At 54.2% G+C, this 25,815-nt stretch overlaps 4 protein-coding genes across 4 annotated transcripts; 2 read left to right on the forward strand and 2 right to left on the reverse strand.

The window, feature by feature from the left end:
- Positions 1–718: 718 nt before the first annotated feature.
- Positions 719–1,417, forward strand: NCLIV_011180 (conserved hypothetical protein; the record flags this gene model as incomplete). The annotated part of the gene is made up of 1 exon (XM_003880635.1): positions 719–1,417. One exon carries the CDS (start codon positions 719–721, stop codon positions 1,415–1,417), a length of 699 nt encoding a protein of 232 aa, XP_003880684.1.
- A 3,567-nt stretch (positions 1,418–4,984) lies between these two features.
- On the reverse strand, positions 4,985–9,529 carry NCLIV_011190 (moz/SAS family protein, related; the record flags this gene model as incomplete). The annotated part of the gene is made up of 9 exons (XM_003880636.1): positions 4,985–5,215; positions 5,638–5,820; positions 6,086–6,215; positions 6,597–6,701; positions 7,083–7,254; positions 7,592–7,701; positions 8,194–8,322; positions 8,773–8,861; positions 9,278–9,529. The coding sequence occupies 9 exons, from the start codon at positions 9,527–9,529 to the stop codon at positions 4,985–4,987; spliced, it is 1,401 nt and encodes a 466-aa protein (XP_003880685.1).
- Positions 9,530–13,131: 3,602 nt separating this feature from the next.
- NCLIV_011200 (atp-dependent Clp protease proteolytic subunit,related) lies at positions 13,132–14,918 on the forward strand (the record flags this gene model as incomplete). The annotated part of the gene is made up of 3 exons (XM_003880637.1): positions 13,132–13,537; positions 13,931–14,089; positions 14,608–14,918. The coding sequence occupies 3 exons, from the start codon at positions 13,132–13,134 to the stop codon at positions 14,916–14,918; spliced, it is 876 nt and encodes a 291-aa protein (XP_003880686.1).
- Positions 14,919–15,804: 886 nt separating this feature from the next.
- Positions 15,805–24,544, reverse strand: NCLIV_011210 (transketolase, related; the record flags this gene model as incomplete). The annotated part of the gene is made up of 16 exons (XM_003880638.1): positions 15,805–15,944; positions 16,227–16,437; positions 16,742–16,914; positions 17,283–17,643; positions 17,969–18,214; positions 18,728–18,925; positions 19,063–19,262; positions 19,881–19,999; positions 20,587–20,698; positions 20,937–21,111; positions 21,607–21,750; positions 21,803–22,049; positions 22,524–22,731; positions 23,472–23,819; positions 24,419–24,472; positions 24,520–24,544. The coding sequence occupies 16 exons, from the start codon at positions 24,542–24,544 to the stop codon at positions 15,805–15,807; spliced, it is 2,961 nt and encodes a 986-aa protein (XP_003880687.1).
- Positions 24,545–25,815: the final 1,271 nt, after the last annotated feature.

Consider the following 25,815-nt stretch of genomic DNA (forward strand, 5'->3'; position numbering starts at 1 on the left):
ACGCTGCTGCGTAGGAGCCTCGGCTTATATACCGACTGTAGGGCGGCAGATCGGTGTCAGCGCGCCGCCAGCTGCTCGGGGGATGAACGTGACACCAATCGAGAACGTACAGAGAAAAAGAGACAAAATCAAAACGAGAAGGAACGGCAGGCACGAGAGCCTCGACTTGCTCGGCTTTTTTCTCGACCGTGCTGGAGTCTCGGGGGAGAGAAGGCCGAAATATACAAACACACGATGGTCTCTCGGCTCAAGAAAGAGACGGGAGACAGCCAGGGTACATACACTCATGTGCACGGAGATCGACATCTGGAACCTGGAAGAAAGACACGCCTCTCGGTATCTATTTTATATATGCATCCGGTTGTCGCTGAATATATGTGGAGAATGGAGAGTTGTGAGCGATGAAGTGAGGGCGAAAGCGGTGGACAGGACGTTCTCCTGACCACAAAAGAAGACACTGGGGACTCTACGAGAGCCGCGACTCTCTTGTATCATTCCAACGGTCACGTAGTGCTGAAGGGGCTGTCTTCCACCTTCTTTTTTTTGCGAGTTTTTATTCTCGTTTCTCTTCTTCCGGTCCTCGTTACCTTTCGCGCCCGCATGACGCAAACGGTGCACGGAGCCTCTCTCGAGCCGTTTTTGTTTGCGTCGACGGGGACGGCCGAGTAGTCGCTGTCGGCCAGCACGCAGATCGGAACAGGCAGCTCAGAAATTCAGAATGATGACGGAGAGAGTCTGCGCCTTTTCTGCTGCGGCCGCCTGCCGCCTCGCTGAGGCCCCGTTCTCGCTGAGCCACGTGCCCGTGTCTCCTGTCTCCCTTCTTTCTCGCCCCTCCCGGGCAATCTCCGCTGCTCCTCTATCCCTACGGCGCCAACTTCCAGCGGGGTGTGCTTCCCTATGCTTCCCTGTTCTTACAGGAGGAACCCGAAGAACGTTCTCGTCCTCTTCCGCCTCTTCCTCTCCCGCTTCTCCTTCCTCCTCTTCCTCTCCCGCTTCTCCTTTCTCCTCTTCCTCTCCCGCTTCTCCTTTCTCCTCTTCCTCTCCCGCTTCTCCTTCCTCCTCTTCCTCTCCCGCTTCTCCTTCCTCCTCTTCTTCCGCTTCTCCTTCATCCTCTTCTTCCGCTTCTCCTTCCTCCTCTTCTTCCGCTTCTCCTTCCTCTTCCTCGGTGCGTGCGCCTGACGGGGGCGGGAAACCTGCGGCGGAGTCAGTAAAGAAGACTGGAAAGTCGTTTTTTCTTTCTCTTTGTGAATCTGAGGAGAAGAGAAAAACGGAGGACGCGATCAAGAACTCGCAGGAGTTGTGGAAGAAAGAAACTGCGGCGAAGGACGCACACAGTGCAAAAACCCCCGAGCTGTACGACGGCCCGTTCTGGTTCAAGTTCTGGAGGAGAAAGAAGCGACCCGGAGCACGAGGCTAAGAAAAGAGAAGCCGGCGAGGGGTGAGGCCGATGCTTCTCGATCGCCTCTCCTGCGTGCACAGAAGTGAATCTCGCGGCAAGATCTTTTCACTGGGTGGTCTTCCGTCTTTCCTTCGCATCGTGCATTCTCGATTTCTTGACGAGAAAGCGCCGATTCTCACCAGGCTGTGCCGATACCCGTTTTCTTCTCCCCTCTCTCAGTCGGTCGTTCGTGCTGCCTCGCTTCTCTTCCTCTCTGCTGAAATCTCTCCTCTCCCGTCTTTCCTCCTCTGTCCCCGTGTTTATGTGTCTTTTGTTCTTCGTCCCGTTCTTCCCTCCTCTTGCGACTCACTGTCATGTTCCCGCCTCGGATTCCATTTCGCTCTTCGAACCGCGCACCGACAGTCCACCCTGTCCCGGTTCTACGCTGAGTTTGTGCATCTTCTTTGCGGCGTTCCACGCTGACATCGTCTCGAAAACGACTGCATGCGTCTGCCGTCTTCGCTGGTTTGCCTCGACGCGTACGCCGCTTCACACCTCGAAAACCAGTCGGCAAACACGCGGAGACGCACCTAGCACAGGAAGAGCTGCACATACACTTTCCTCTTTTCCACGGCCTCGCCGAGAGAGAAGTCTCCCTCTCACTCAGTCACGCCTTTCCTACACATTGCCGCGATCTCCGAGCGACACTGGCAGAGCCGCACCCCACGATGACGCACACATCCCATTTCGCAATCCGCCTCCACATCGATCTCCAGGCGCAGAGGAGAAACGGTTTCGCTCGTCTCTTTCTCGTGGACATTGAAACAGCATTCGACGGTTCTCTTCTCGTGTGCACCACCTGTCGCTTTTCCCCCCACTTTCGTTTGTCTCTCCTCTTTGCACGGCGTTGTCGCATTGCGTGAAGGAAAACCAATCTTTTCGCGATGCCGACAGTTTGTTCCCTATCTACCATTTAACATCGTGTAAACATGTTCAACAGAACTACCTTTGTACGGAGGATATGGTAACTTCTTTCGAACCAAGAGAGAGCGCCAGGTAGTCCTGCACACTGAATCCATGAGCGTGAACACCTGGTTGCGATGTAGTCTCCCAGACTCTATGTATTCATGCAGAGCGGTCTTCGGCCAGCAATCTACGATTCTGTTTCTCTTTGGGTCTGAATCTAATTCCGCAGTGAGCTAACTAGATACAAGGAACTTGACAAGCATTATTAGATTATATACACGACAAAGACATTCGATTTGAGTTATACCAACGTGAACACATAAGATCATCGAATATAACGGTATGCCCCTATTGACATGTTGATGACATAAAATACAAACAAACCACCGGTTCTGGATGGTATTACTTTCAACACCACATAATATGCTAGAAAATAGCATTCAGGTACGATATGAAGTGGCGTTACGAACCGATTGACTGGTACGAAGTTATCTGGGTGTGAAAGTTACGTCGAACCCCGTTTTAATTCCTCAAAGTATCTGTTCAGAATTCGGTAGTGGTCTGGGTTGGACAGTGTACCCTCCATTAAGTGTGTCAACACACCGTTCGTCACGTAACAAAAAGACTTCACGATTTTAGATCGGCAGGTACAGAATATCAAACGTAACATTCAGTTTCGCTTCCGTCTAGTCCCGCCGGACACCGGGAGTCAGACAGCAACCTGAGACCGAAGAGAGGAATCGTTTCGGCAGTTCTGATTCGACGGTCTGACACTGCTTCTCGTTAGGCCTTGTCATTCCCAGCTCTGGGAGAGACACCGAGCTTGACAGCGGCAGAGACTCTCTCGCTCGTGAAGTGCTGCCTGAGGTTGTAGAGGCGATCTCGCAGATGTGTGAAATGAAGGGAGAAATCTCGGTGTTGCTAACTGGGACTGTCCATGCATTTTCAGTTTTCATTCAAAACCTTTTGGCGACTGTTTGTGGAGCGGGACGAGTTGAAGGCAGCGACACGCGGAAGATCCCGTTTTCCGGACTCAACGAGGGGAAAAGGACACAGAGGGTCACCTGTGCTCCCGAGAAACCAGCAGATTTGGTTCGGGGAATGTCAGGGTTTCCCCACTAACGGGATCGCGAGGCTCGATTCCCCTTCACCCTTCTGCCCGCCGCGACGGGGTCTACACTTGAACAAGGCACGCCTCCTTACCTTTTCGCAAAACAGTGTACAAGCGTTTTCATAATGTTAATAATAAATATACTGGTGAAAGCTTCAAAAAGACTCATTCTCTACAGAAAGTATCAGAATCACCACGTTGTTTATGACTGCTGTACTCCACCGCCCTTCTGGACTGCTGAGAGACAGCTAAAAGGACCCAACACCAATTCTCTGAGTAGTACAATACATGGCTCTAAACGGTGAATACATCCTTGTGTCATGCGTCTCTCTCGAGTCACTGAGATTATGGAGTTCGGGTTTTATGCTGACATCGCTCGCGAGGGCCTTCCGGGAGTCTCCGGAGGCGTGCCGTCCGTCTTCTTCTGAAGAGACACCCAATTTCCAGTTTACACGGATGATGCCCATCTCAAAGACAGATTTCCGCTTCATGCGCGACTCGTATTCCTCGTGATACGCTTTCTCCCCCTTTCCTCCCGTTGCGCACAAGTGCGTGCTTCGGTTCAGAGAGTCATGAGAAACAGAGAACTAGGCGGGACGCATCCGCACGCCTGACAATGGCGACGACAGGGACTGTTCTCAGCTCCTCTTTTTCTCCCCCGTTGTGTGCATGCGCGGCAGCTCGCTTGAAACTGGCAAGAGGTGGACAGGCGTTAAACAACGGGTGTCCGACTCACCTTTTTTCCTCAGGGTATCTGCGCGGGAACCCCCCGAGCTACTTTTTCTTTCTTCCACGCGTCTTTCTCACATGCTCCGCCCACATCTCGGGAATGTAGACACAGGCGCCTCGCGCCGACAAAGCAAAAACCAGTCTGTACCAACTTTCACACTTTTCAACACGTCTCTGGGCTTTCGGAATGTCACAAAGGAGTCCCGGCTTTCTCGTCCTTCACAGCGTTTTGCCACATTCGTATCTGTCAGCGCCCTGCCTCCACACACGCCAATCCCTGTGTGCAAGTACACACTCCAGGCTGCTAAGGACTTATTTTTAAGAGGCCGAATGTCTATATATCCACGCATGTACACACCTATATGCGCAAATGTGCGCGTGAATACGCCACTCTATATCTATCCCCGTGGCTGCAACTTCACCTACGCGTGTCAGGGGAGTGTTTTGAGATCACAAGAGAGATCGTTCTGAACATGTTGCAGGGTCGGGGCGACGGGGCCCAACGTGCGCGGTTCTGCCATATTCTCGAAAGTTTGGATTTGCATGCTGGAAGTTTCTCTCATCGCACGCGCCTGTCTCCCAGGAGACACATCGGCTCTGGCTAGACGCCAAGCGGCCTAGAAGTTCACGTCTTCACGCAGATGTACCTCTAAAGGAAGAAACCGAGCCGATACCGCCGCCCCCCGCATGGATACGCTTCACAAAATCTGTATACTATACAGAGCAATCTATATATATATCGGGTGTTTTGTAGCGAGACGGGCGACAGACACAGTTCGTTTCGGAGACGTTAAAAAGGTCTAGGCTTGGGGGCTGTACTCGAATGGCATGAGGTAGCGGTCGTAAGGAATCCAGTGGAGCTCTTCGGCTTTCACGGTTCGCGAAGGGCGTCCGGCTGCTTCCTTGAGAGATTTGATTTTTTGCTGTGGAAGGACGAGGAAAAAGCAGTCACCTTTGCTCTTCAACACGCCGTGGTGCTCCAGACATGCCAAGATATCTGCCTGCTCGATGCATGTGAGCCGAGAGAGGTCCTGGCGGTGAAACAGACAACGGAGGCGCACACCCGTTCAAAACGACGCAAGCGCAAAAAGTGGAAAACCAAAGAGAGAAACGAAGTAGAACGCCACGAAGCCTGGAGAAAAAGAAGACAGACCCTACGCGCACTATCGAGGGGAAGGGACCAGGAGGCAGTACACACCGCCTGGCAGGTCGCTCTCTCCGTAGAGTGCGCACAACTCACTTTCGCGTCTACCGGTATCAGTCTATCTTTTTCCATCCATGTCTACCTAAAAATCTCTGTCTCTCCATATACATATTGATCGACGTGCCTATCACTTCACTTCTTGTCCGGTCCCCTAGTCTCTCTGTGTCTCTGAGGACGAGCTTGGCATCTATCTTGTTTGGCGAAGAACAAGGCGTCGGACCCAACTGGCCTTCCCGATTGCCTGCGCACCTGGACAGATATTCGACCCTTGTGTCTCTCGACAAGCGCCAGGATCGCTTCGGTCCAAAAGGCGATGTAAGAGGCCTTCCCCAAGTCAGAGAGAGGCCGCTCAGGCGTGCCCGCTTTTCGCTCCGCCCGCGACAGGGCGTACGAAAAATTGATCAGAAATTTGCCGTAGCCCTTGCGTTGATGCTGCACAGACAGACGCAGGAAAAAGGAACCCATTCCCCCACAGAAAATGCTTCACACCACCGACGCTCATGTGCATATATACCTGCAGCCTAAACATCAAACCCATCCACATACACATGCCGGCCCACATGTATATATATATATATATATATATGTATATGTTTATACAGAGACAAAGATACATAAAAATATGCCGTGTCGCGAATCTCTCTGTTGGAGATTTCTGTTGAGTGGCAGTGGCCAGATCGTGGCTTGGGAAGCGTACTTGAGGCAGCGTGAGAATGCAGGAGACATTGTTTTTCGAGTATTTTTCCTTGGAGAAGTAGCCGGTGATATGATATCCCTTCTCGTCGATCTCCGTCATCACGTAAAAGAGAAAGAGGCTCACAGGATGCCTGCAGAGCATACCCCAGAGAGAGCTCAACAGGCGTAAGCGAGAAAAGCAAGGCGAGAGACCGGCAATTCAGCGGCGACAAGGCGGCGCAGCCCCAGAATGACTCGGAAACCCCACACCGAGGAGACACACACCGGAAAGGAGACCCAGCAGGAAGGACACACATCGCAGGGGGAGACACCGAGGACTCGCCCAAACCCGAAACACGCGTTCGGACCCGCAGCACACGGCGAAGACCGGAAGGCGCGTGGTTCCCTGAATGATGAAACGTAGCTGTTCGAAAAAAGGAATCTGTATGCTTTGGCGTCCGAGCAAAGCGAAGTAGCGAAAACGCATCGTAACAGTTCAGCATACGCAGAGGAAATCGCGAAACGGGGCGTACCGCAGCGTTTTATGGTCAAGGAAGAGCTTGGAGAGAAAGCAGAGGTTCTCGCAGTACACCCGGCAGTGGTTGCCGTCGACTTCAAACATGGCGATGTCGTTGTCTCTGAGAAGACACAGAGGGAAGACGCATGGCTGTCAGGAGATTCCCCGAGATTTGTCAAAAAACGCAGGACCATGCGTCCCCAGAGAGCATCCGTGAAAAGCAAAGCGGGGCCGACGGACAGCGCATGCAGAGGCCTGACGCCCGCGGAGCAAAGAGAGAACCCCAGAAAAAGACAGAAGACTTGCCTGTAAATTTCGTTTCCGGGAGGATGTCGGCACTCGCACAGCCCCATGTGGCGTCGGAGCTCTGTTTCTTCTCTGAGGAGAGAAAAGAAAAAAACAGAGAGAAGCTGACCCGCGCACGGCGCCACGCAAAATACCGGCTAAGCAGGTAGACAGGAGAGGCGAAACTACAAGTGACGCGTATACGTGCGCTTCTTACCTGAAGAAGGTGAGGCAAAACTCGCAAATATGGAGAGTGTGAACATTTTGAAAAAGCTTTGGATACGGCGAGAAGTACCAGGTGTCGACGCTGTACCGGCCCATGCGAATTTTGTTGATGCTCTTGACCTTTGTCGCTTCTTCGTGTTCCCGCAGGTACTCCTCGTCCATCCCTGAGAACACGCACGCAGCACTGGGGCGTCTCAGCCTGTGAAACTATAGGCACCGCTCTCTCATTTTTTTCCTCACCATGTCTGACGCGATACGCCTCCCACTCCGAGATACGTTTCTACCTCTCTACACACCAAAAAGGAGACCGTAGAACGCACCTACAGGAACATCTACATGTACCGACACATCCTTACACAGCTCTCTCTCTCTCTCTATATATATATATATATATATTGGAGCAAGACACGAACAAGAAACAGAGCATCTCAGGGGAGAGCCCGAGAAGGCTGTCGGCGTGCGGGAAGGGAAGTTGGTTCTGCGTCTGTTTCTGTTTCTCACCTGCATGTTCGTCGTCGCTCGAATCGGGGACTTCTTTGACGCAGGGCTCATTCGGTGGCAAATCGGATTCGTTTTCGCGGATTTCTTCCCAAGCCTTCCACTGATCTAAGCTGGAGACAGACGCCCGACAGAAGCGCGAAACGGCGCGAGCAGTCCCTGGGATGTCTAACGCCTTGATGCATCGAGTTGTAATGTTGCAAAACTATTTCTGACCATCCTTCGCTGTACTAGGCTGGCGCCCACCAAAGGTGCATGCATTCCAATACACCTATACATCCATATAATTACATATATTTATATATAAACGCATAGGAACGTGTAAGCGTGTTTATGCACAATCAGGCATGATCCTAGGGTGTGTCCATACACTTGGAAACGGCCGGAGCGGCGCATTTCGGAGGTAAAAATGTGGGCATAGGAAAGGGGGGGGGCCGCGCCGGAGGAGGAAAGAAGCGCAAAGTTTGAGGGGACAGGAGAGACAGCCCGCAAACAGGGACACGGTCACCGGAGAGCCGAAGCACATTGCGTTCTTCAGAAAACGGAGAGACCAGAGAGAGGGCGAGAGAGAGTGGAGGGAAGAGCGCTCTGTGTCGGTGCCTCACCGTCGATCGAATCCGAGGAAATGGACGTAATAGTCGTAGTTATCTGGCGAAGGCTCCAAGCCTGGTCGGGCCTCCGAACTCGACGAAGAGCTGGAAGAGGAGGCTTCTCCTGGGCGAGCGGACCGCAGCCTGGAAGCAGAGACCGCGCGAGAGACGCCCAGAAAGTAGAGCGAGAGAAAAAGAAAGAAGAAGAGAGAGAGAACGAGAGGCGAGAAGGAGCAGAGAAGACAGAAAAAGAGAGGAGAGAAGGGGCTGAGAAGCTGCGGGAGACGGATCGAAAGCGGAAGAAAGGAGTAATCCGCAACGCAAGGACGCAAGATACGGGTACTGATAGTGGCTACTTGAGTCGGGGTCTGGGTACAGAAACTTGTGAAAGGAAACAGCGGAGCAGAAGAAACGAGGACGAGAGACAGAGACTCTCGACAAGATGGAAAGGAACAGAGAGAGACAGCCCAAAGACAGGGGGGTTTTAAGGGGAGACGAAGGAGATGGGAGTCGCCGCGGACGCGGCAGGTCTGATTTTCTTTTCGTTACGGGGAAGAGGAAGGAATATCTCGCTCGGCACCTTGATTTTTTTACCTTGCATGCACAATTGAGCAGAGACGCCAAACGCCTGCCAACGAATCCCGCGCCCAAATGACTTGCTTCACCGGCAGAGCGTTCGGGAACTGCGAGAGACACAGACAGGCGAGCCACAAAACGAGGGTGGGGAAGTCAACGAGAAGAAGACGGAAGGAAAGAACGGAGGGAGAGGCAGCCGAACCCGACACGAGAGAGAAAGACAGAAAGATAGAAAGAGAGAGAAAGAGAGAGGAAGAGAGAGAAAGAGAGATGCACAGAGGAAGAGCAACAGAAAGCATGACAAAAAACGCAGGATGGCCTTAGAAGGCGGATGGAGGCGAAGACAGGAGACAAAGACGAAGGGTCGCGCAAACCGGAAGACGGCGCCCCTGGGGTTTCCCATCTTCGTTTTGCTTTTGTGAGAAACCAAATAGCAGGGGTGGGGGGGGGGGATGAGCGGCAAGGCAAGCCGAAGAGACGCGTGCACCCGCGGAAAGAAGGCTGAATGACCGGGGAGGCTCACCGAGACAACGTAGGAGTCGTTCATCCTGGCAGTGCTGATGGTTTTCCCGCCTTTTTTCCCCTTGCAGAGGCCCGCGCCGCCTCCCTTTATTGCGCCCTTGCCAGGCATAGAAACGGCGCCACCCTTTGAGATGGGCGGATGGGGCAGAGGCAGCGTTGAGCGGCTCTCGTGTGGGGCGCTGGAGACGCGCCCCGCCGCGGACGCAGCTCCAGCGCTCAGCCGCGGAGCCGAAGAGGCAGAGACACGTTTCATAGTCGAAAAAGAGAGGACGAAACGAGGGAGACAACCAGGGGGAAAAGGGCCGAGAGAAGAGGAGAACGGAAGCAAGACAGAAGGGAGAGGAAGGAGAGAGGACAGCAGGAGACACAGAGGACGGCAGGAAAAGGGAAAGCAGGGAGAGAGGGAGAGAGGGAGACAGGAGCGGTTGAGGAGACAGGAGAGAATGGTGACATACACGGTTAAATGGTGGGTTGAGGAGGGACTCCAGATGAGGAGGAGGGAGGGAAAGCTGGCGGCGAAAGAGAGGAAGGAGAAACGGAGACAGGGAGAAACTCCGGAGGTTCTTTGAGACGCGAAAAGAGAACGAGGAGCGCGAGAGACAAGCAGGCGAGAGAAGAGAAGAGACAGCAGACGATGGGGCAGGACATACAGCGGGCTAAGGAGAGGGGACGAGCTCCGAAGAAGAAGACGCGGAGACGATGCGAGACAAAAAGGACAAAACCGTTACCCATCGATGAGGAAGGGAAAAGAAAAGAAGCCGAAGAGAAAGACAGTCCTCGAGGACGCGGGGAGAAAAGAGACCAGACCGAGGGAGATGAAAACCGCTCAGAGGCTATCCAGCGAGAATGCCAAGAAGAGGACAACACGACAAAAAGCTGTAGAAGGGGAAAGGCGAGGAGGGGTACGCGGGAGACGAAGACGCGGAGATGCCAGAGAAAACGAAGCAAGGAGACAACAGAAAAGGCAGGGCGGCAAGAGAATACCAAATGGAGACAGAGAGGAGAACGGCAAGAACGACGCGAAAACAGAACAAGACAAAGGGATGACGAAACAGAGGAAGATGAAGAAGAGGAAGAGGCTGCAAACGAAGGACGAGCTCGAGAGAGACAAACTCTAACGAGCGGCGAAAGAATGAGGCTAGACCGAGAGAAGCCGAACAGGCGCGAAGAGGTGAACCAGGAGCAACCCGAACAGGCGACTTCCCAGACTCCCGGCGCCCAGAAGGCTTCGAGTCTCTTTTACCTCTTCGTCCCTGTTCTCTCCTCGCTTCCTGTCCCTCGTCTCTCAGTGTGTCTCTCCCGAGATCTCATCTCTCCCTTGCTTCCTGCTCTCCTCTCTCCGCATCTCTTTCTTCTTCCTCTTCTCTCTCAGCTTCTGTCCCTCTCTTGTTCTGAATCTTCCTCTGTTCTCGCCCGCCGTCTGAGCATGCGGCGCCCGTCTCTGCGCTCTGGGCGGGAGCTCTGACGGTCGCAACGGAGGCTCTTTCCGGACAGGGTGCCGCCCTCTAGATAGGATAGAGAAGCGAAAAGATCCACCTTGTCACCACGACGAAAAGAAACAAGAAACCCCGCGGTTTCGCCGTCTTTATATCGCAAAAACCGAACGCGTTTCCTCCGCCCCGACAGCACCGGCGGGTGCACGCAGAGTCGCGAGGCCGCCGCGCGGCAGAAGACAGTCGAAATCAGCTGTCAAATTCGGCAATTCTGCGAGGAAAAGGACGAGGAGAAAGAGACAGACGAAGGAAATTTTATTCTCTTTAGAGGGCGTGCAAAACGCCCGTTTTCCTTTTCGTTCGAGAGCGCATGCACGCTGCAGCCGACGCACCCCGCCGTCTTCGCCTGCCGCAATAACACCGATGAAAGGCACATACCGGACGGAGAGACATTGCTCGTCTCTCTCGCCCACTTTTTCTCTCTCTTTTCACTTTCCGCGCCTCTCTTTCGCCTGCCTCTCTTCTCTCTTCTTTCACTCGCGGCCTGGAACGTCCGTGCTGCGCCTTCTCTGTGTCAACATGACTACGGCACGCCGTTCAGCCTCTCAAGTTCTCGCGTTCTGAACGTCTGATCTTTATATATGTATATACCCTATATATATCTTTTTCTGTCTCTATCTCTACCTCCTCTCCATCAGTATCTTCCTGTATATCTTTTTCTCCTTCTGTATGTCTTTTTCTCCTTCTGTATATCTGTCCCTCTCTCTGTATATCGTTCTCTCCCTCTGTATATCTTGTTCTCTCCCTCTGTATATCTTGTTCTCTCCCTCTGTATATCTTGTTCTCTCTCTCTGTATATCTTGTTCTCTTTCTGTATTTCGAGTCGTTCTCTTTCTCTGGCTATCTGCCGGCGTCAGTGTTCTTCGTCTTCTTCCTATAAACGCTCCGCGCGGCGCTTCACTTCTGGACCCGCGCCGGCGAAGTGACTTGTGCGGCAGACGCGTCTTGAAGAAAACGGCCCATGCGGAGGCTGACTGCCCCAGAAGGAGAGATGGGCACGGATGGCCTCAAAGAGACAAAGGCATTCGCTGCAGGCAGAAGAGAAAGCGACAATGCAGCTTCACTCAGTCTCTCGTCCTCTTTGCGCGCTCTCTCTCCCCTCTGACCCTCGCGCGTCTTCAGGCAACTCTTCCTGTCTCCCTCGATGTTACCTATCCTCTTCACTCCGTTCACCTGCCTTTCTGTGCCGTCGTTTGTCTCTCGGTTTCCCTTTTCTTGTTCTCGCTTCTCTGGCTCTTTCTTCTCCCTCGTTCTGTGTCGCGTCTTTTTTGTCCTACTCTTCTCCGTTTTCCTCTCGTCGCCTTCTTCACTCTGTATCCTCACCACCGTCGTTTCTTCATCCCTTTTCCTCTTCGTACCCTTTCCGTTCCCCAGCTCCTTTTCTCTTGTCTTCCTCGCTGCGGCAATTCGGTGCAAGAAGGAGGGTGGGATGCTGGCAGCGGGGCCTTTTTCTGAGGTTTTGCTGTCAACAGGAAGAGAGAAGATGCCAGTTCGGACGTGACTTCGCTTTCCGCCCAGAAGGGTGCGGGGGAACCAAAGGACGGCGAGGAGGCCTAGCGATGACGGATGGCGATTTTATGGGGTGTATGTACACTCCAGGACACATCTCGCCATACACAACCGCTGCAGAGGTACGTTTCGAGTTCCGCCTCTTTATGCGTCCAGCAGACTCATGGCGGCTATCTGTCTCTCTTGCGCTCCTCGGTTCTCGTGTTGCGCCTTAGATTTCGTCTGCAGAGATGGAGTGAGTCTGCAGACTTCCGCGTCGCTCCTTAGCCTCGCCCTCTTGTCGTGCTCTTCTGGACTTCTCTCCCGTCGAGTTCTCTACCAGAGAGAGAAGACACTTCCAGTCTTGTGTTTCTCAGGAGCTTCCCAGTTTTGTATCTTTTTATGAAGTGTCTTTTCGCTTACCTACAGAACTCACCGAAGCGTGACTCTCCCGTTCTCATTCATTAGCTTTTTTGCCGCGCTTCCGCCTTCTCCAGCTCGTCTTCGTCTCAGGAGGACGGCGGCCATATTCCTTTCCTTTCGCCTCATCCTTGTCTCTCTTCAAACGTATTTTCCTCCGCTGTCACGCTCCTCCACCCTCTAGTGCATCTCTACGTCTTCGCGGGCTTGCTACCTGCTGCTTCGGTGAGCGTCGTCTCTGAACCTTTCTTCGGATCCCCTGCATCGCGTGACGTTCCGGTATTCCTCTACCTAGCCCCGGTCTCTCTTTTCGTCTTTGCAGCCTCCTCTTTTCTGTCGAAGCGAATCTGACAAGTTCGATCTTTTCTCCGGCTTCCTACGCCGCCGCCTTCTCTTCCTCCACGGCCCCCTGACCGACCAGCTGGCCGCTTCACTCGCTGCTCAGCTGTTGTACATGGCTGACACTGCGCAGAGACAGGAGGAAGAGGGAAGCGAACACGGAGCAGAACGGGAAGACGAGGCTCGCGGGCAAGGAGAGAGACGAGGAGCAGGCGAGGAGATGGAAAACGAAAGCGAGGGGGAAGAACAGGGAGCGCGCGGAAGGCGAGAGAGAACGGACGTGTTTTGTCCGTCGTCTCGCCCTGAAGCGTCTGCTGCGCATCTGCGCAAAAGAAGAAATGCAAAGAGAACTTTTCTCTCTTCAGTCTTTCCAGATTCCTTGGTCTCGCCCTCAATCTCGTCTTGTGAAGAATCACTCGTCCCTTCTCGTTCGAGTACGCGACACTGCGAAGAGAGAGAGAAGGAAAAGCTACTTCCGGTTGACATTCTCATCAATTCCCCAGGCGGCTCCGTTACAGCAGGTATGGAAAGACAAATCTTCGATCTGTGATCGTCCTACACAAACGCCATGACGAAAAGCTCCTCCCCACCGTAGGTACATATATATATATAGGTGTACGCGTGTGTATGTATGCATTGTCTGCTTTGTTTCTGTCGCGGTGTTTGTGTGTCCAAAACTTATCGCTTTCTCTCTGTAGGGCTGGGTTTAAAAGTGCCTCTGTATTATCTTCTCCCTGAGTCTCTTTGTGCATGCTTCTACCACTACATCGATATGTACGTGTACACATATGCATAAGTGTATATGTATATGCATGCGCCTGCGTGTTTGTGTGTGTGACATCTGTTCGATGCGCCCCATGTGGGGTGTCGAGAAGCGAGTGTGTAAAAAGAGTCGGTGTTTGCGTTGCCCTCAGCGCTGGGGATTTTGGATCTTTTCCAGTCGCTCCCGTTCGACGTCCACACAACATGCGTCGGCCAAGCTGCAGGTGTCGCCGCGATGCTCCTCGCTGCAGGGACGCCTGGCTGCCGTCGCGCCTTTCCTTCGTCTCGCCTTTCTCTTCGGCAAATCGAAGGTCACCATGTCCTCCGTAGCACACCCAGATGTGCATTCGCCCTTCTCGTCCACAGACATCTTGCACGTACTCGCGGCATGGAAAACCCGTGTCAATAATATTTTAATCTGAGTGCAGTCGCGTCTGCGGTCATGTCCGAATCCCAACTAGTACACGTAGGCACGTGCATTTTTATTTGTACATGTACGCCGATTCATGGATACTTGCATGCACCTGTACTTCTAGGTACAAATGCCTACTTTTGATTTCTGAGACCATACACGTACACAGGCATATCCCTTTATCTATCTACATGTATGTAGATTTTTTGTGCTGGCTCTCGTGCGTGGGTGCGTGCATCGTCTTCTCTCGGATGAAGGCGTTTCCTTTGGGTTTCCTTGCGAGAGGGGATGAAGGATGAAAACCGCGCGGAAGGTTTTGTCGTTTCGTCGTAGTTCTCACTTGAAACGCACCGGCGCTATGCGATCTTTTTTTTGTCCACCTGGCCGTTTTTGCGATTTGTGAACGTTCTTCTCCAGGCCGGGTAGAAGGCCAGGCGGAAGCAATCGACCGAGAGACGCTCGAGATCGAAAACGTCCAGCGCATGGTGTACAGACACCTCGCGGCCTTCTGCACTGGCCGCCAAGCTCGGCGAGACGAGAGAGAACAGGAGAGAGAACAAGAGAGAGAAAGGCAGATCGAGAAGAGAGAGAAGGCAATTCGAGAGGACTGCGAAAAAGAGTTGTTTCTTAGCGCCGGCGAGGCGGTGAAGTATGGGCTCATAGACCGAGTCATTCCCGTCAAATACAGACCTCCCTGGCACACAGTGGGGCGCCCAAAAGCCGATTGAGTTGAGCAGGCAGATGAATTCTCCGTCTCTGAGACTGTCAACAGACATGTCTCACGTATATCTATACCCGTCTGTACAGGAATATATATATATATATATATATATATATATATAAATTTATATCTGCATGCGCGTGTAACTATATGTGCATTTGGGTGTGCCTGCAAGTGCGTGGGCATATGCAGATGAGGGGGAGAGGGTTACGCGTGTTTATGTATGTAGATTGGTTTCGGGAATATTCCCGTCCTTCGCGGCCACGTGTGAGGCAAGCGTGTGGCTGAGGGAAGGAAAGGCGTTTCGTGGCACTTTGCTTTCGATGCACGCGCTGTCGATTTTTTCGACCGATCGGAGAATCCGAAATCCATTTTTGTCGGCCAGCTCGGGCCGCGCGTGCGTTCGCTGCCTCTTTCTCTCGCCTTCAAAGGATATCGAGAAACCCCTGCGCAGCGGGGTGAGAGTTTTGCGAAGGCGGTGAGAAAGTATCTTCTCGGAAGACTGATTGGAGAGGCAGCGAGTCTGCCGCACGCCGATTCCTGTTTTCCGATCGCGACAGTTTCGGTTCCGCATACAGGGAAGAAACGAGTTGCCTTTCGGCGGGACATCCACCCAAACAGACGGCACACCAGAAACGGAGAATCGTCTTTCCCCTTGGACCTTTTCGCAGACACAACAAGTCTCAAGCTCCGGGCAGCTGGGGAGACACTTTTCTGCCCAAGCCGCCGTCTCCGCCTTTTCTCCTACAGATTTCCTTTTTCCAGGCTCTGCTCTCGCGAGACGCCTCTCTGGCCTTTCGAGACGCTCTCCGCGTACAGATGCTACGTGCTTCTTCTACACGTTATCTTTTCATCGGCCGTTTGCGCCCCTCTTTGTCCGCGCTTTGGGACGTCTAGAAAGGAGGTTTGTACTCCTCGATTTTCTTCGCAATGCTCGCAGGGGAGAAGCCGAAGAAGTCGTAGAGAGCCTTTCCCGGCGCGCTCGCGCCAAACGACTGCATGCCGACGTGAACGTCAAAGTATTTGTCCCATCCTGCAACAGGAAAGCACCGCCCTCACAGATTCCACGCGTTCTTTTCTCGTTGCGCTCTCGTCTCTGCCTCTCGGCTTCCGCACGCCGCCCTTGAAACGCGAATCTGTGGCTCTGTACCCCCCGCTCGGTCGAGACGCCTCGCGGAAACAACAAACGGAACACTCTTTCCAGTTTTAGCACCTACCCAGATACTCTGTACACACATAGGCATACATACATTGGTCCACGCCTAATATGTGTATGTATGTATATATATGCATATATCTATATCTATATGTTTACCGAATGTTGAGGCGGCTTCGACGTAGGCGGTGAGGACATTTCCGTTCTTGCGCTCAGAGAGACAGAGGATTTTGTTTCTGTACTCCGCAGGCTGCTCGTCGAACAGCGTCCAGCAAGGCATAGAGACGAGGCGCACGTCCCAGTTGCCTGTCAGCAGTTTCTTCGCCTCAACGCACAAGTGCACTTCGCTTCCACTTCCAGCGATGACAACCTGGCGAAATGCAGAGGCAGGAAAGACACAAAGGGGTGCGGCACATCGCGCGGGTGAAGCTGCTCACAGGCTGCGTGGTGCCCGAGACATCGTCTAGCGGAGAAAAAGACGGAGGAGCCGCACATCTCACACACAGTTTACAGGGAACCGCACCCGTCAGTGCAAAAGCACAGCACTTGGCACGCGAAGAAACCGAGAACGTGCGCGGAGAGAGGGGAACTGCACAGACTCAGAGTTATAGATCTCGAGCAGCAGAGAGACCGCAACACCTTCCTGTGTCCGCAGCGACAGAGGCGGCGTCTACCTTTTTCTTTCCGTTGTTTTCAAAGTCGCTGAGGATGTACGCGCCCAAGGCGACCCCGTCGAAAGAGCTGCCTTCGAGAACAGGGACAGTGCTGCGGCAGAGAGACAGGAGCGTCACGCGCTTGAGCTCGTCGCGCAGCCACACGGCGTACGCACCCGCGACTTCAGTCCCATCTGCAAGGGAACCAGGGAGACGCAAACCGTCAGCGCGCGTCTCACAACGGCGCGTCGCGAAAACAGACTGCAGAGGCAAACACGATCTCGCGAAAAGGACGATGCCGCCGTTTTTCCCGGCGATGTGTGTCTGTGCCTAGGTGCACAAAGGCGCAACCGCCGGTGACCCCGCGCTTCCGCCGTATTCTGGAAATCCCCCTCTTGTCTCCCGCAATTCGTTCCCTTTCGGGTTTCTCTCTTTTCTCTGCTCCTTGCTCCTTCTCGTTTTTTTCCCTTTTTTCTCTGCGTGCCACTGTCTCTGTGTTTCCGTCTGTCCCTCTCTCTTTTGCCGTCTGTGTCGCTCTCTTCGTCTCTTGTCGAGTTTTTACCGGCGGGGCGAATCGCGATCAACTCGGGCGTCGCGCGGCAGAGGGCGAGGACTTCGATCGGTTGGTGGGTGGGGCCGTCCTGGCCGAGTTCGATCGAGTCGTGCGTCGCCACCAGCAGAATGCCGCATTTGGCGAGCGCCGCGAGGCGCGTCGCGCCCCAGCCGTAAGTCACAAAGTTCAGGAAGGTCGCGCAGAACGGGCGCATGCAGCCAAAGTGGTACATGCCGTTCGCCATGGCAATCATGGCGTGCTCGCGAACGCCAAAGTGGATGTACCGCCCAGAGCGGTTCGCCACTTGGAACGACTTCTCGTTCTGCAAATCCGTGCAGTTCGACCCCGTCAAATCTGCGCTGCCGCCAATCTGAGACAGCCGCGAAAAACGCATGCGTCCACGCGCGCGAGAATGAGGCTGAAAGCTAACGCGAACAGACAGGCGAGAGACACGCACCGACGCGGAAGCCACAGAGAAAACACTCATCGGTAAGCGCCTCATGGCCTCCTGGTGCACGGCGCCGTCGATTTGCGTTGCGGCTTCGCTGTTTGTGCTCGTCGTTTCTCTCGCCAACCTGGGTTTCTCTGTTGCACTCTCGACTGCGTGTTAGGTTCTTTCCCTGATTCGCGTCGGTGTGTCCGCTCTCTCTGTCCGCTCTCAGGTCGTTTCCCTTTTCTGCATGCGGTGCTCCCACCAGTTCAGGCATGAAACCCTTGATGCCGTTGAGCATCCGCCCGGAATGCGCGCGCGTCGAGTCCCCCTTCTCTCGGGCTTTGTCGCCCAGCTGCTTCAGTGTCTCGAAGACCTCGGGGCGCACTTCGCGGCTGAACATGCGCTCAATTTCCTTCGCCTCCTCCGGGTACGCCGTCTTGTACTTGTCGAAAAGCGCATTCCACTCCGCCACCGCCCGTTCGCCGCGCTCCTGAACCTCCTCGTAAAACTGACGAACGCCGACACCCACAAAACGCCCTCAAGTCGCGCACACGTCTGCTTGCTGCAGAGGTTTGCTATGTAGATGTAGACAGGCGTGAATCTGCATGTATGCGTGCTTGCACTCATTTGATAGATAAATGAGTATGCATGTAAAAATATTTACATGCATATGTATATGAATGCATGCATGCAATCTCGCATGCATCGCAGCCTCTGGTCACCTAGTGTTTTCGCGTTTGCGCGACACGCCCGTTTTTTTTTCACCGAGAAGCACGAGAAACACCTTGCTTCGGCGGTCGTCATCTTTCCAGAATCCCGCAAAAAACCATGTACTCACGCAAAAATAGACACCTAGAAACCTATACATATGCAGTACACATACATATCCATACAGACACATATATATATATATATATATATTAGATGGTTCCGTAATTCCATGTCTACGTGTGTATGGATGTATTTGCGCATGCCAGCTGGACGTTGGGCGTGGCTTCGTCGCCGCGTTTCCGGGGTTTACCTTCTTGACAGCGTCAGGAACTTGGAGTTTTTCGTCGGGGTTCAATCCACACTTTTCCTTCACTTTTCGCAGGTCGTCTTCGGACAGGGGAGAGCCGTGGACCTTGGCCGTTCCTTCTTTGCTGGAGAGGAACCCGATGGTGGTCCGGACGCAAATTAGGGTCGGCTTGTCAGTTCGCTTCTTCGCCGCCTCCATCGTCTGCGAGCACAGGACAACTCTCAAAGCTCCAGACGCCAGTGACGCGACAAGCGGCCAAGCTCTGCGACTCGGGGTGCCTGCCCCTCCGCGAAACCCCTGGACGGAAGCGCGTCGAGAAACGTCCACAGTCGCCTCACCCGAACCAGCCCGGCCACGTCGTGGTTGCCGTCGGCCACGACGTCCACGTGCCAGTCGTAGGCCTTGAAGCGCTGCTGGACCTTCTCCGAGAACGCGAGGTTCACCTCGCCGTCGATCGTGATGTTGTTCTCGTCGTAGAGAACAATCAGCCGGTGCAAACCGAGATGCCCGGCCAGCGAGCACGCCTCACTGGCGACACCTGGACAAACAGAGCAGAAGCAGGGAAACGACAGGGGAGAGAGGGACGGAAGAGAATGAGCGACTTGGGAAGGGACGTGGTGGTGTTAGGCAGACGCAAGCGATTCGGCACGCGTCCGGTGTCGGTCCCCCAATTCCTTTTTCTGCCTTTCTTCTCCGCGGACATTCGCGGCATGGCCGCCGCCGTGGGAGCTTGTCTCCGAGCGCCTCTGCCGCCTCTGGAGGTTTCTGCGACTTATCGTCTGAGCAGGATTCGCCCGCAAAAAACCTCGCGAGTCTGCGCGCGGCTCAGAAGGTACTGGACGCTGCGGCGTGGGGATACTCTGTCGAGTTAAAAGGGAACAACCCCACATTTAACTACGCGAAAACTATACCGAACGGTTTAACGAATGTGGAGTCTGCCTCGCATGTCACACCGCAGATGCACTCAGGCGCTGCGTTCGGCAACTTGCGAACCAGGACGTTCTGCTCTCCACAATTCAAAATATTTGAAAGATGTGTCGCTTCAAAATGTTTAAAAGATGTGTCGCTCCACAGTATTTAAAAGAAATGCCGCTTCAAAATATTTAGAAGACACGTCCGCCAACCTTTCCCGAGCTTTCCCTGCCCGGGAGCTTACCTTCTTCGAGGCACCCGTCGCCGCAGAACACAAAGACGTGGCTGTCGAAGATCGGGAAGTTCTCCTTGTTGTACTTTGCGCCCATGTACTGGCCAGCGAGGGCAATGCCCACAGCGTTGCTGATGCCCTGACCCAGCGGCCCTAGGCAAGGCAACGCATGCACATTACCAAAAACATATATGTGTTTGTTCATATGCATGCAACAACATACAGAGAGAGAGATCAGGCGTGTTTTTGCGTATGTGTGGTGAGTTAAGGTGCCGTGGTCGGGATGGGAAGAATGAAGAAGACGTCGACGTTTGATCCTGTTTCAGCGCGCCGCCACAGTGTGGAACGAGGCGAATTATGTTGATGCATGCATATCCAAAAACATGGTGCATGCGCGTTCATTCGCATACGCCTAGTTCGAGACACGGTTCGCTGCTCGGCACGTCTGTACACAATGCGCGTCACGTAGCGCTCGGGCGGAGTGACTGCGCATTTGCACTTTCTCGAAACACACACGAAACAGGGGACTCCAATCCGAAAAAAGCTGCGTCCTGTTTCCCCTGTCCGTGCCCACGAGTCTCAGCACGAATACGGGGACGCATGACCTCCCTTTCCTTCCTGTTTTTTCTTTCCGTGGCAAGACGACTCTCGTGTGCGCATCACCAGCACTGTGGGAGACGCCACGAAAGAAAAGGAAATTCGCTTTTCTCGCTCGCACCCGTCGTCGTTTCGATGCCCGCCGCGTAGTGCACCTCGGGATGTCCCGGCGTTTTGCTGTTCAGCTGGCGAAACTGGCGCAGATCCTCGATTGTCACGTCGTAGCCTGCGAGGAAAGAAGGCCGGAAAAGAGGCGCATTCCCCAGGCTGTTTAAGCCGCCACGGGGCACGGAAGCGACAAGAGGCGCAGCGAATCACGACAGGGACGGAGACACACGCGCGTGTGCCGCGCACCGAAAGCCACAAGCAAAGACAATCTCGAAGATGCTTATTTGACGCCAGCAAGGCCCGACACACTGCGGCATTCACGTTATTCCAGGAGAGGCAGAAGACGCAGCAAACAGGACTGACCCGTGAGGTGGAGCATGGAGTAGAGGAGGGCGCAAGCGTGGCCGTTCGAGAGGATGAAGCGGTCGCGGTTGAACCACCGGGGGTGCTTGCCGGAATAACGCATCACGTAGCCCCACAGTGCATGCGCCATCGGCGCCATCCCCATGGGCGCTCCAGGGTGCCCGCTGTTGGCGATCTACACAGTGAAAACGGAGACACACGTCGCAACATACAGAGAAAGAAAGAGGAAGAGAGAGAAGAAGAGGGAGGAAGAGACGAGGAGAAAGAGAGAGGAAGAGAAAGAGAGAGGAAGAGAGAGGAAGAAAAAGAGAGAGGAAGAAAAAGAGAGAGGAAGAGAAAGAGGGAGAGAAAGAGAGAGGAGAAGAGGGAGGAAGAGAAAGAGGGAGAGAAAGAGAGAGGAGAAGAGGGAGGAAGAGAAAGAGGGAGAGAAAGAGAGAGGAGAAGAGGGAGGAAGAGAAAGACAGAGGAAAAGAAAGAGAGAGGACGAGAGTGGATTGTGGGGTACTATGTAGAGAGGGGCGGGAACTGAGGTGAACGCATGGAGAGGCAGTCGCGAGCAGAAATTTTCAGGACTGCAGGTCGAGAAGAGACGTTTGATTGAGAGGGACACTGGGACCGGAAGGAACTGCAAAACGAGGAGGGCGTCGCATGTGTGTGCCGAGACGCGTACTGTCGGGAGGTCGGCACCGAGGCACCGAATGGTGTTGACGCAGAGCACGTCGGTGGAGGCGGTTTCGCGTTTTCCAGGAGACAATTTCTTCGTCTCCGGCTGGCTGTTCGCCTCGCCCAGCTGGGCGTTGGAACCACGGCGCTTCTGTTGCACCATCGTGACAGACGAAACCGAAGAAGAAAAACGAAAAGAAAACGACGATTGAGGGGCGGAGCGCGAGGGAGCAGTGAGGACTGAGAGACGCAAAGTTGAAGACAAACGCTGCAACGCGTTCAAGGCGCACGAAGAAGGAAAGGCGAAAGATGAAGAGGGGAAAGAAGCGACAGAAACTCAGGCTGAAGGCGCTGGGTCGAAGGTGGCGACGAGACGCGAGATGAGGCTGAGTGCGTTCCGGAAGAAAGAGGTTTTCTTGTGAAGCAGAGACCGGTCCGTCGACTGGAGAACTCTGCGAAGAAAGCAAAAAAAGGGAAGGCGCCGAATACACGCACAAAACAGGACCGCCGGAAAGACTCACGGAGTGCAGCGCGCTAGACGAAACAGTCAAGACCGGAAAGTGCAGAACCCGAAACAGAGCCATCCGCTCTCTTTCTCACTCTGCCTCGCTCCATAGGCACACGCTCGCCCCGAGTTGAAACCCACAACAAAGACGTTTGCGTGCGAATACACGCAGAGGGGCACACACGCATCTCCTTCATACAGAGACGCGGTGGTGCAGGCAAGCTGAAAACGTGCCGAGAATTGCATCTAGATTTCCTCCCTACCTCAGCCTCCCATCCATCGCATCTCCCGCTCTCTCTCTCTATAGATAGATATATCAATGAATATAGCAATTGCATGCCCCTAGAGGCGTGGAGGGAAGTCTGAAAATATATCTAGGCGGAGCGACGGAAGAAGTGCTTCTCAAGATGTCCGTACACTGCGACTCTGGGGACGACGGTGGACAGGTCAATTTCTCGTTTGAACGGCCACAGTTGCCACTGCACGTGTGCGTCTTGCACGGAGTTTGTTTTTTCGCCGATGAGGTAGTCGGTCCGGTGTTGCTCAGGGCGCAATTCTTGCTCCGCTGACAGCGCCTGGAGACAAACGCGCGCTTGCGAGGGCCGAGCGAAGGAGACGCAAAACACGCTGGAGAGGAAAATCGAGACAGACAGGAAAAAAGCCTTGAAATCGACAGCAGTCGACGCGAGAGAGAGAGGGGAGAAATGGGAGGCAAAACGAAGAGAGGAGACCAAAGAAAGAAGAGAGTCAGGCGAGGCGGGAAGGAAACGAGAAGAAAGCCGAGGACGGTTGCAGGGGAGGATGGTCGGGGGGGGGGGGGTAGTCCTTCGAAGGACCGACGTGAGTTGGGGAGAGGGAAAGGCGAGAAAACCATGCGGAAAGAAAGAGTCGGAGACAGATGCTCAAAAGACGAAAAGTGGAGACGTGGAGGTAGAAGGAATGGAGCAAGAAAACCGAGAGTAACACGCGCTGGATCAAGACGAAAGTGACGAGGAAGGCGAGCGGGACCGAAGGGAGACCAGGAAGAAGCGCGACAACGAGGAGAGCACACGGACGTAGATTCGGAGAAACAAACAGAAGCGAAACGGAGAGACGCGGAACCAAGAGAAGGGAAACGAAAGCGAGGGTTATGCGGCGCGCAGAGCCCTCCCCGCGGCCTCAGGAGGCCAAGTGGAACAGGCGAGACGGACGAAACACCTTTGCATTTACTCAGACGTATACAGTTTGTTGGTAAGTACGTAACCAGCGAGCAAACCCGCGTAAAGCGAGGTGAACAAAGCGCGAAGGGGGACGCTAACGACCCCTGCCCGCCCAACAGCGCCTGTAGGAGACAGCTGGACGCGGAACACACGTGCGAGATTCCTTACTGCTCGAAGGCATACGCGACGTGCGCGTCTTTGTCGGCGTCGTTCTCTCGGAGTTTCCGACAGAAGTGAAGAGCTGCCTCGGCGGAGAGATCTCCGGTCTGATCGGTTGGGTGCTGGCGCGCTTCGTCGCCGAATGCAAAGCTCTCGACCGTGAACGAAGGTTCCTCGTCGCTGGAAGAAAGCAAAGAACACGAGAGGGGAGAGTTGCCCCGCACAGACTCAGCCGCCGGCATGCTCCAGTGTCTCTCTGTGTCTCTGGCGCGTTTGCGAGAAGCGGCTCGCTTGTTGTCGCTGTTCTTTCGCCAGGAGAGGCGCAAGACGCGATTTGGACGGTCAAGCGGGAAGAACCTAAAAAAGCAAGGAAAAGAGAGAGAGCGCTGCGGGTAACTCGCCAGTCGCGGAGATGTGCCTGCGTTCTTCCTAGGTTGGCCACTGTCCAGTTGATCTGAAGAGAGCGAACCTCTTTTTATCGCTGCACGGACCGGACATACCGGAGCTCTGGAAAGCGTGGACTTTCCTGGAGCCCGCGCGAGAGGGAAACAGACAAACACGTCCCGCGCAGCTTCGAGTGTCGCTGCGACTGCGCGTTTGTCCTTTTCCGTTTCTGGTTCGTTTCCCTTCCTGAACCGGAAACACGGAAGGCAGGCGCGAAGCTCCTCCGTAGCGCTCGCACTCCCTGCTTTGGAAGCGGCGTTCACTTTGGTTCAAACGGCCAGGCAAGCGCCCGCCGCGTTCTGCGCGTCTTCGATGCGGGAGGCACTTTGGTGAAAAGCGGAGGCATGTCACTGGGTCGAGACAGCGACTAGAGGCGAAAGCCGCGTCAGAAAACCCTCAAACTCGCGCGTTTGGGGCCGCAATTCGCCCGCGCTTTCGGGCACTCAACCCCCTCACCGAACGCTGGCACACGTTCTTTCTGGGGAGTTCCTTGGAGCAAACGCGGAACTTACGGATTTTCGGCGGGTTTCCGGGAAACAAAGCCTGGTGTCGAGGCAAGCTGCGCGCTAGAGATCTGCGAAGAAGCGAAAAAATCTTCTGCGGGGATCTTCACGGACAACCTGCGGCCCCGTCTCCATCGACAGGCCGCGCGCAGTCCTGGAGCTGAAATGAGACAGGAGACGGTGAGACCGTAGAAACCGACAAGACGAGGGTGTGCGCGGCGAGGCGCGATTTTTTCGACGCGAAATCGCTGCCGGAGAACACAGAATCCGGACTATTCTTCCTCGTAGTTAAAGACTGAGGCATGTTCTCCTGCTGCGGAGTGTCCCACCTTTCCCCGTTTTCTAAAAGTCTGAGGACCCAGTGGGGAGAAACCCTCAAGGCCACGCATCTCGCCTAATTATATGCTGCGCGCGTCGCTGGGGAAAAACATCTACTCTTGTTTCGGTCCCGTGAGCACTCGAGAGAAACCGCTTGGGTGTAGGACAATCCATGGAAATAGAGAGTGACCGAGAACTTGCCGAGAGCTCCAGCAACGAAGACGTGGCGCGCGGCTTTGTGGTAAAAACGTAGACAGGGGAGCATCTAGAGGGAGATGTGCACGGCTGCAACTGCTTCGCTGTGTGGCTGCCGTCTATTTTGCGTCCTTTTTCCTGGTTCGCTCCGTTGGAGAAGAAGGCCGCTCGCATCAGTGCTAAAGCAATGGAATCCGAGGGTTGTTGAGCATGTGCAAGAGTACGCAAGGCACACTCAGAAGACCAGACGCACCACGTGGCGTGAATGTTAAGCGACGACGTTGACAAACAGGCAACGCCCTGGCTCTCAGGCACCAACGCGAGTGCAGCCACGAATTCAGTCCAGACAGACAAAAACACCTGCTCAGAATCTGTTTTCCTCTGCCTGGACAGGAAGAGGAAAATGCGCCTGGAGCTCGTTGCTCTTGTACCCAATCGAACACGCCTGGTGGACCTCTATGTAGCACTCCGTATCACAAGGTGCGATATGTGTCTAGTCTTTCGCGACTAACCCTCTCTCCGCAGACGCGGCGCGTACGCGCTTGCTTTCATCGTTGGGAGAACGTGTGCACATTGGACGCGAGATTGTTCACATGAGGACGTGCGCTTTTGAAACAAACCGGTTTAGGGTTACGCCCCCGCCGTGTCGTTCAGCACACGAGTTCACACCCAGCACGTGCTTTAGACCCGCCCTGGCAGAATGGGGATTTAGATGAACGTGGGAGTCCAAAGAGACTTGACAAAGTAGACGGAACTGGAAGATTTGCACGCGATGAAACGGAGCTTGCCGTCAGTCGCCAAGCCCCACGCTCGCGAAAAGAAGTCTTTTCTCTCTCATGTTCCGTTCGGCCTCTCATTCGCAAAGAGCATCCAGGCCGAAGCGCGAAATTGTC

Source organism: Neospora caninum, chromosome IV (genome assembly GCF_000208865.1).
Source record: "Neospora caninum Liverpool complete genome, chromosome IV".
NCBI lineage: Eukaryota > Apicomplexa > Conoidasida > Eucoccidiorida > Sarcocystidae > Neospora > Neospora caninum.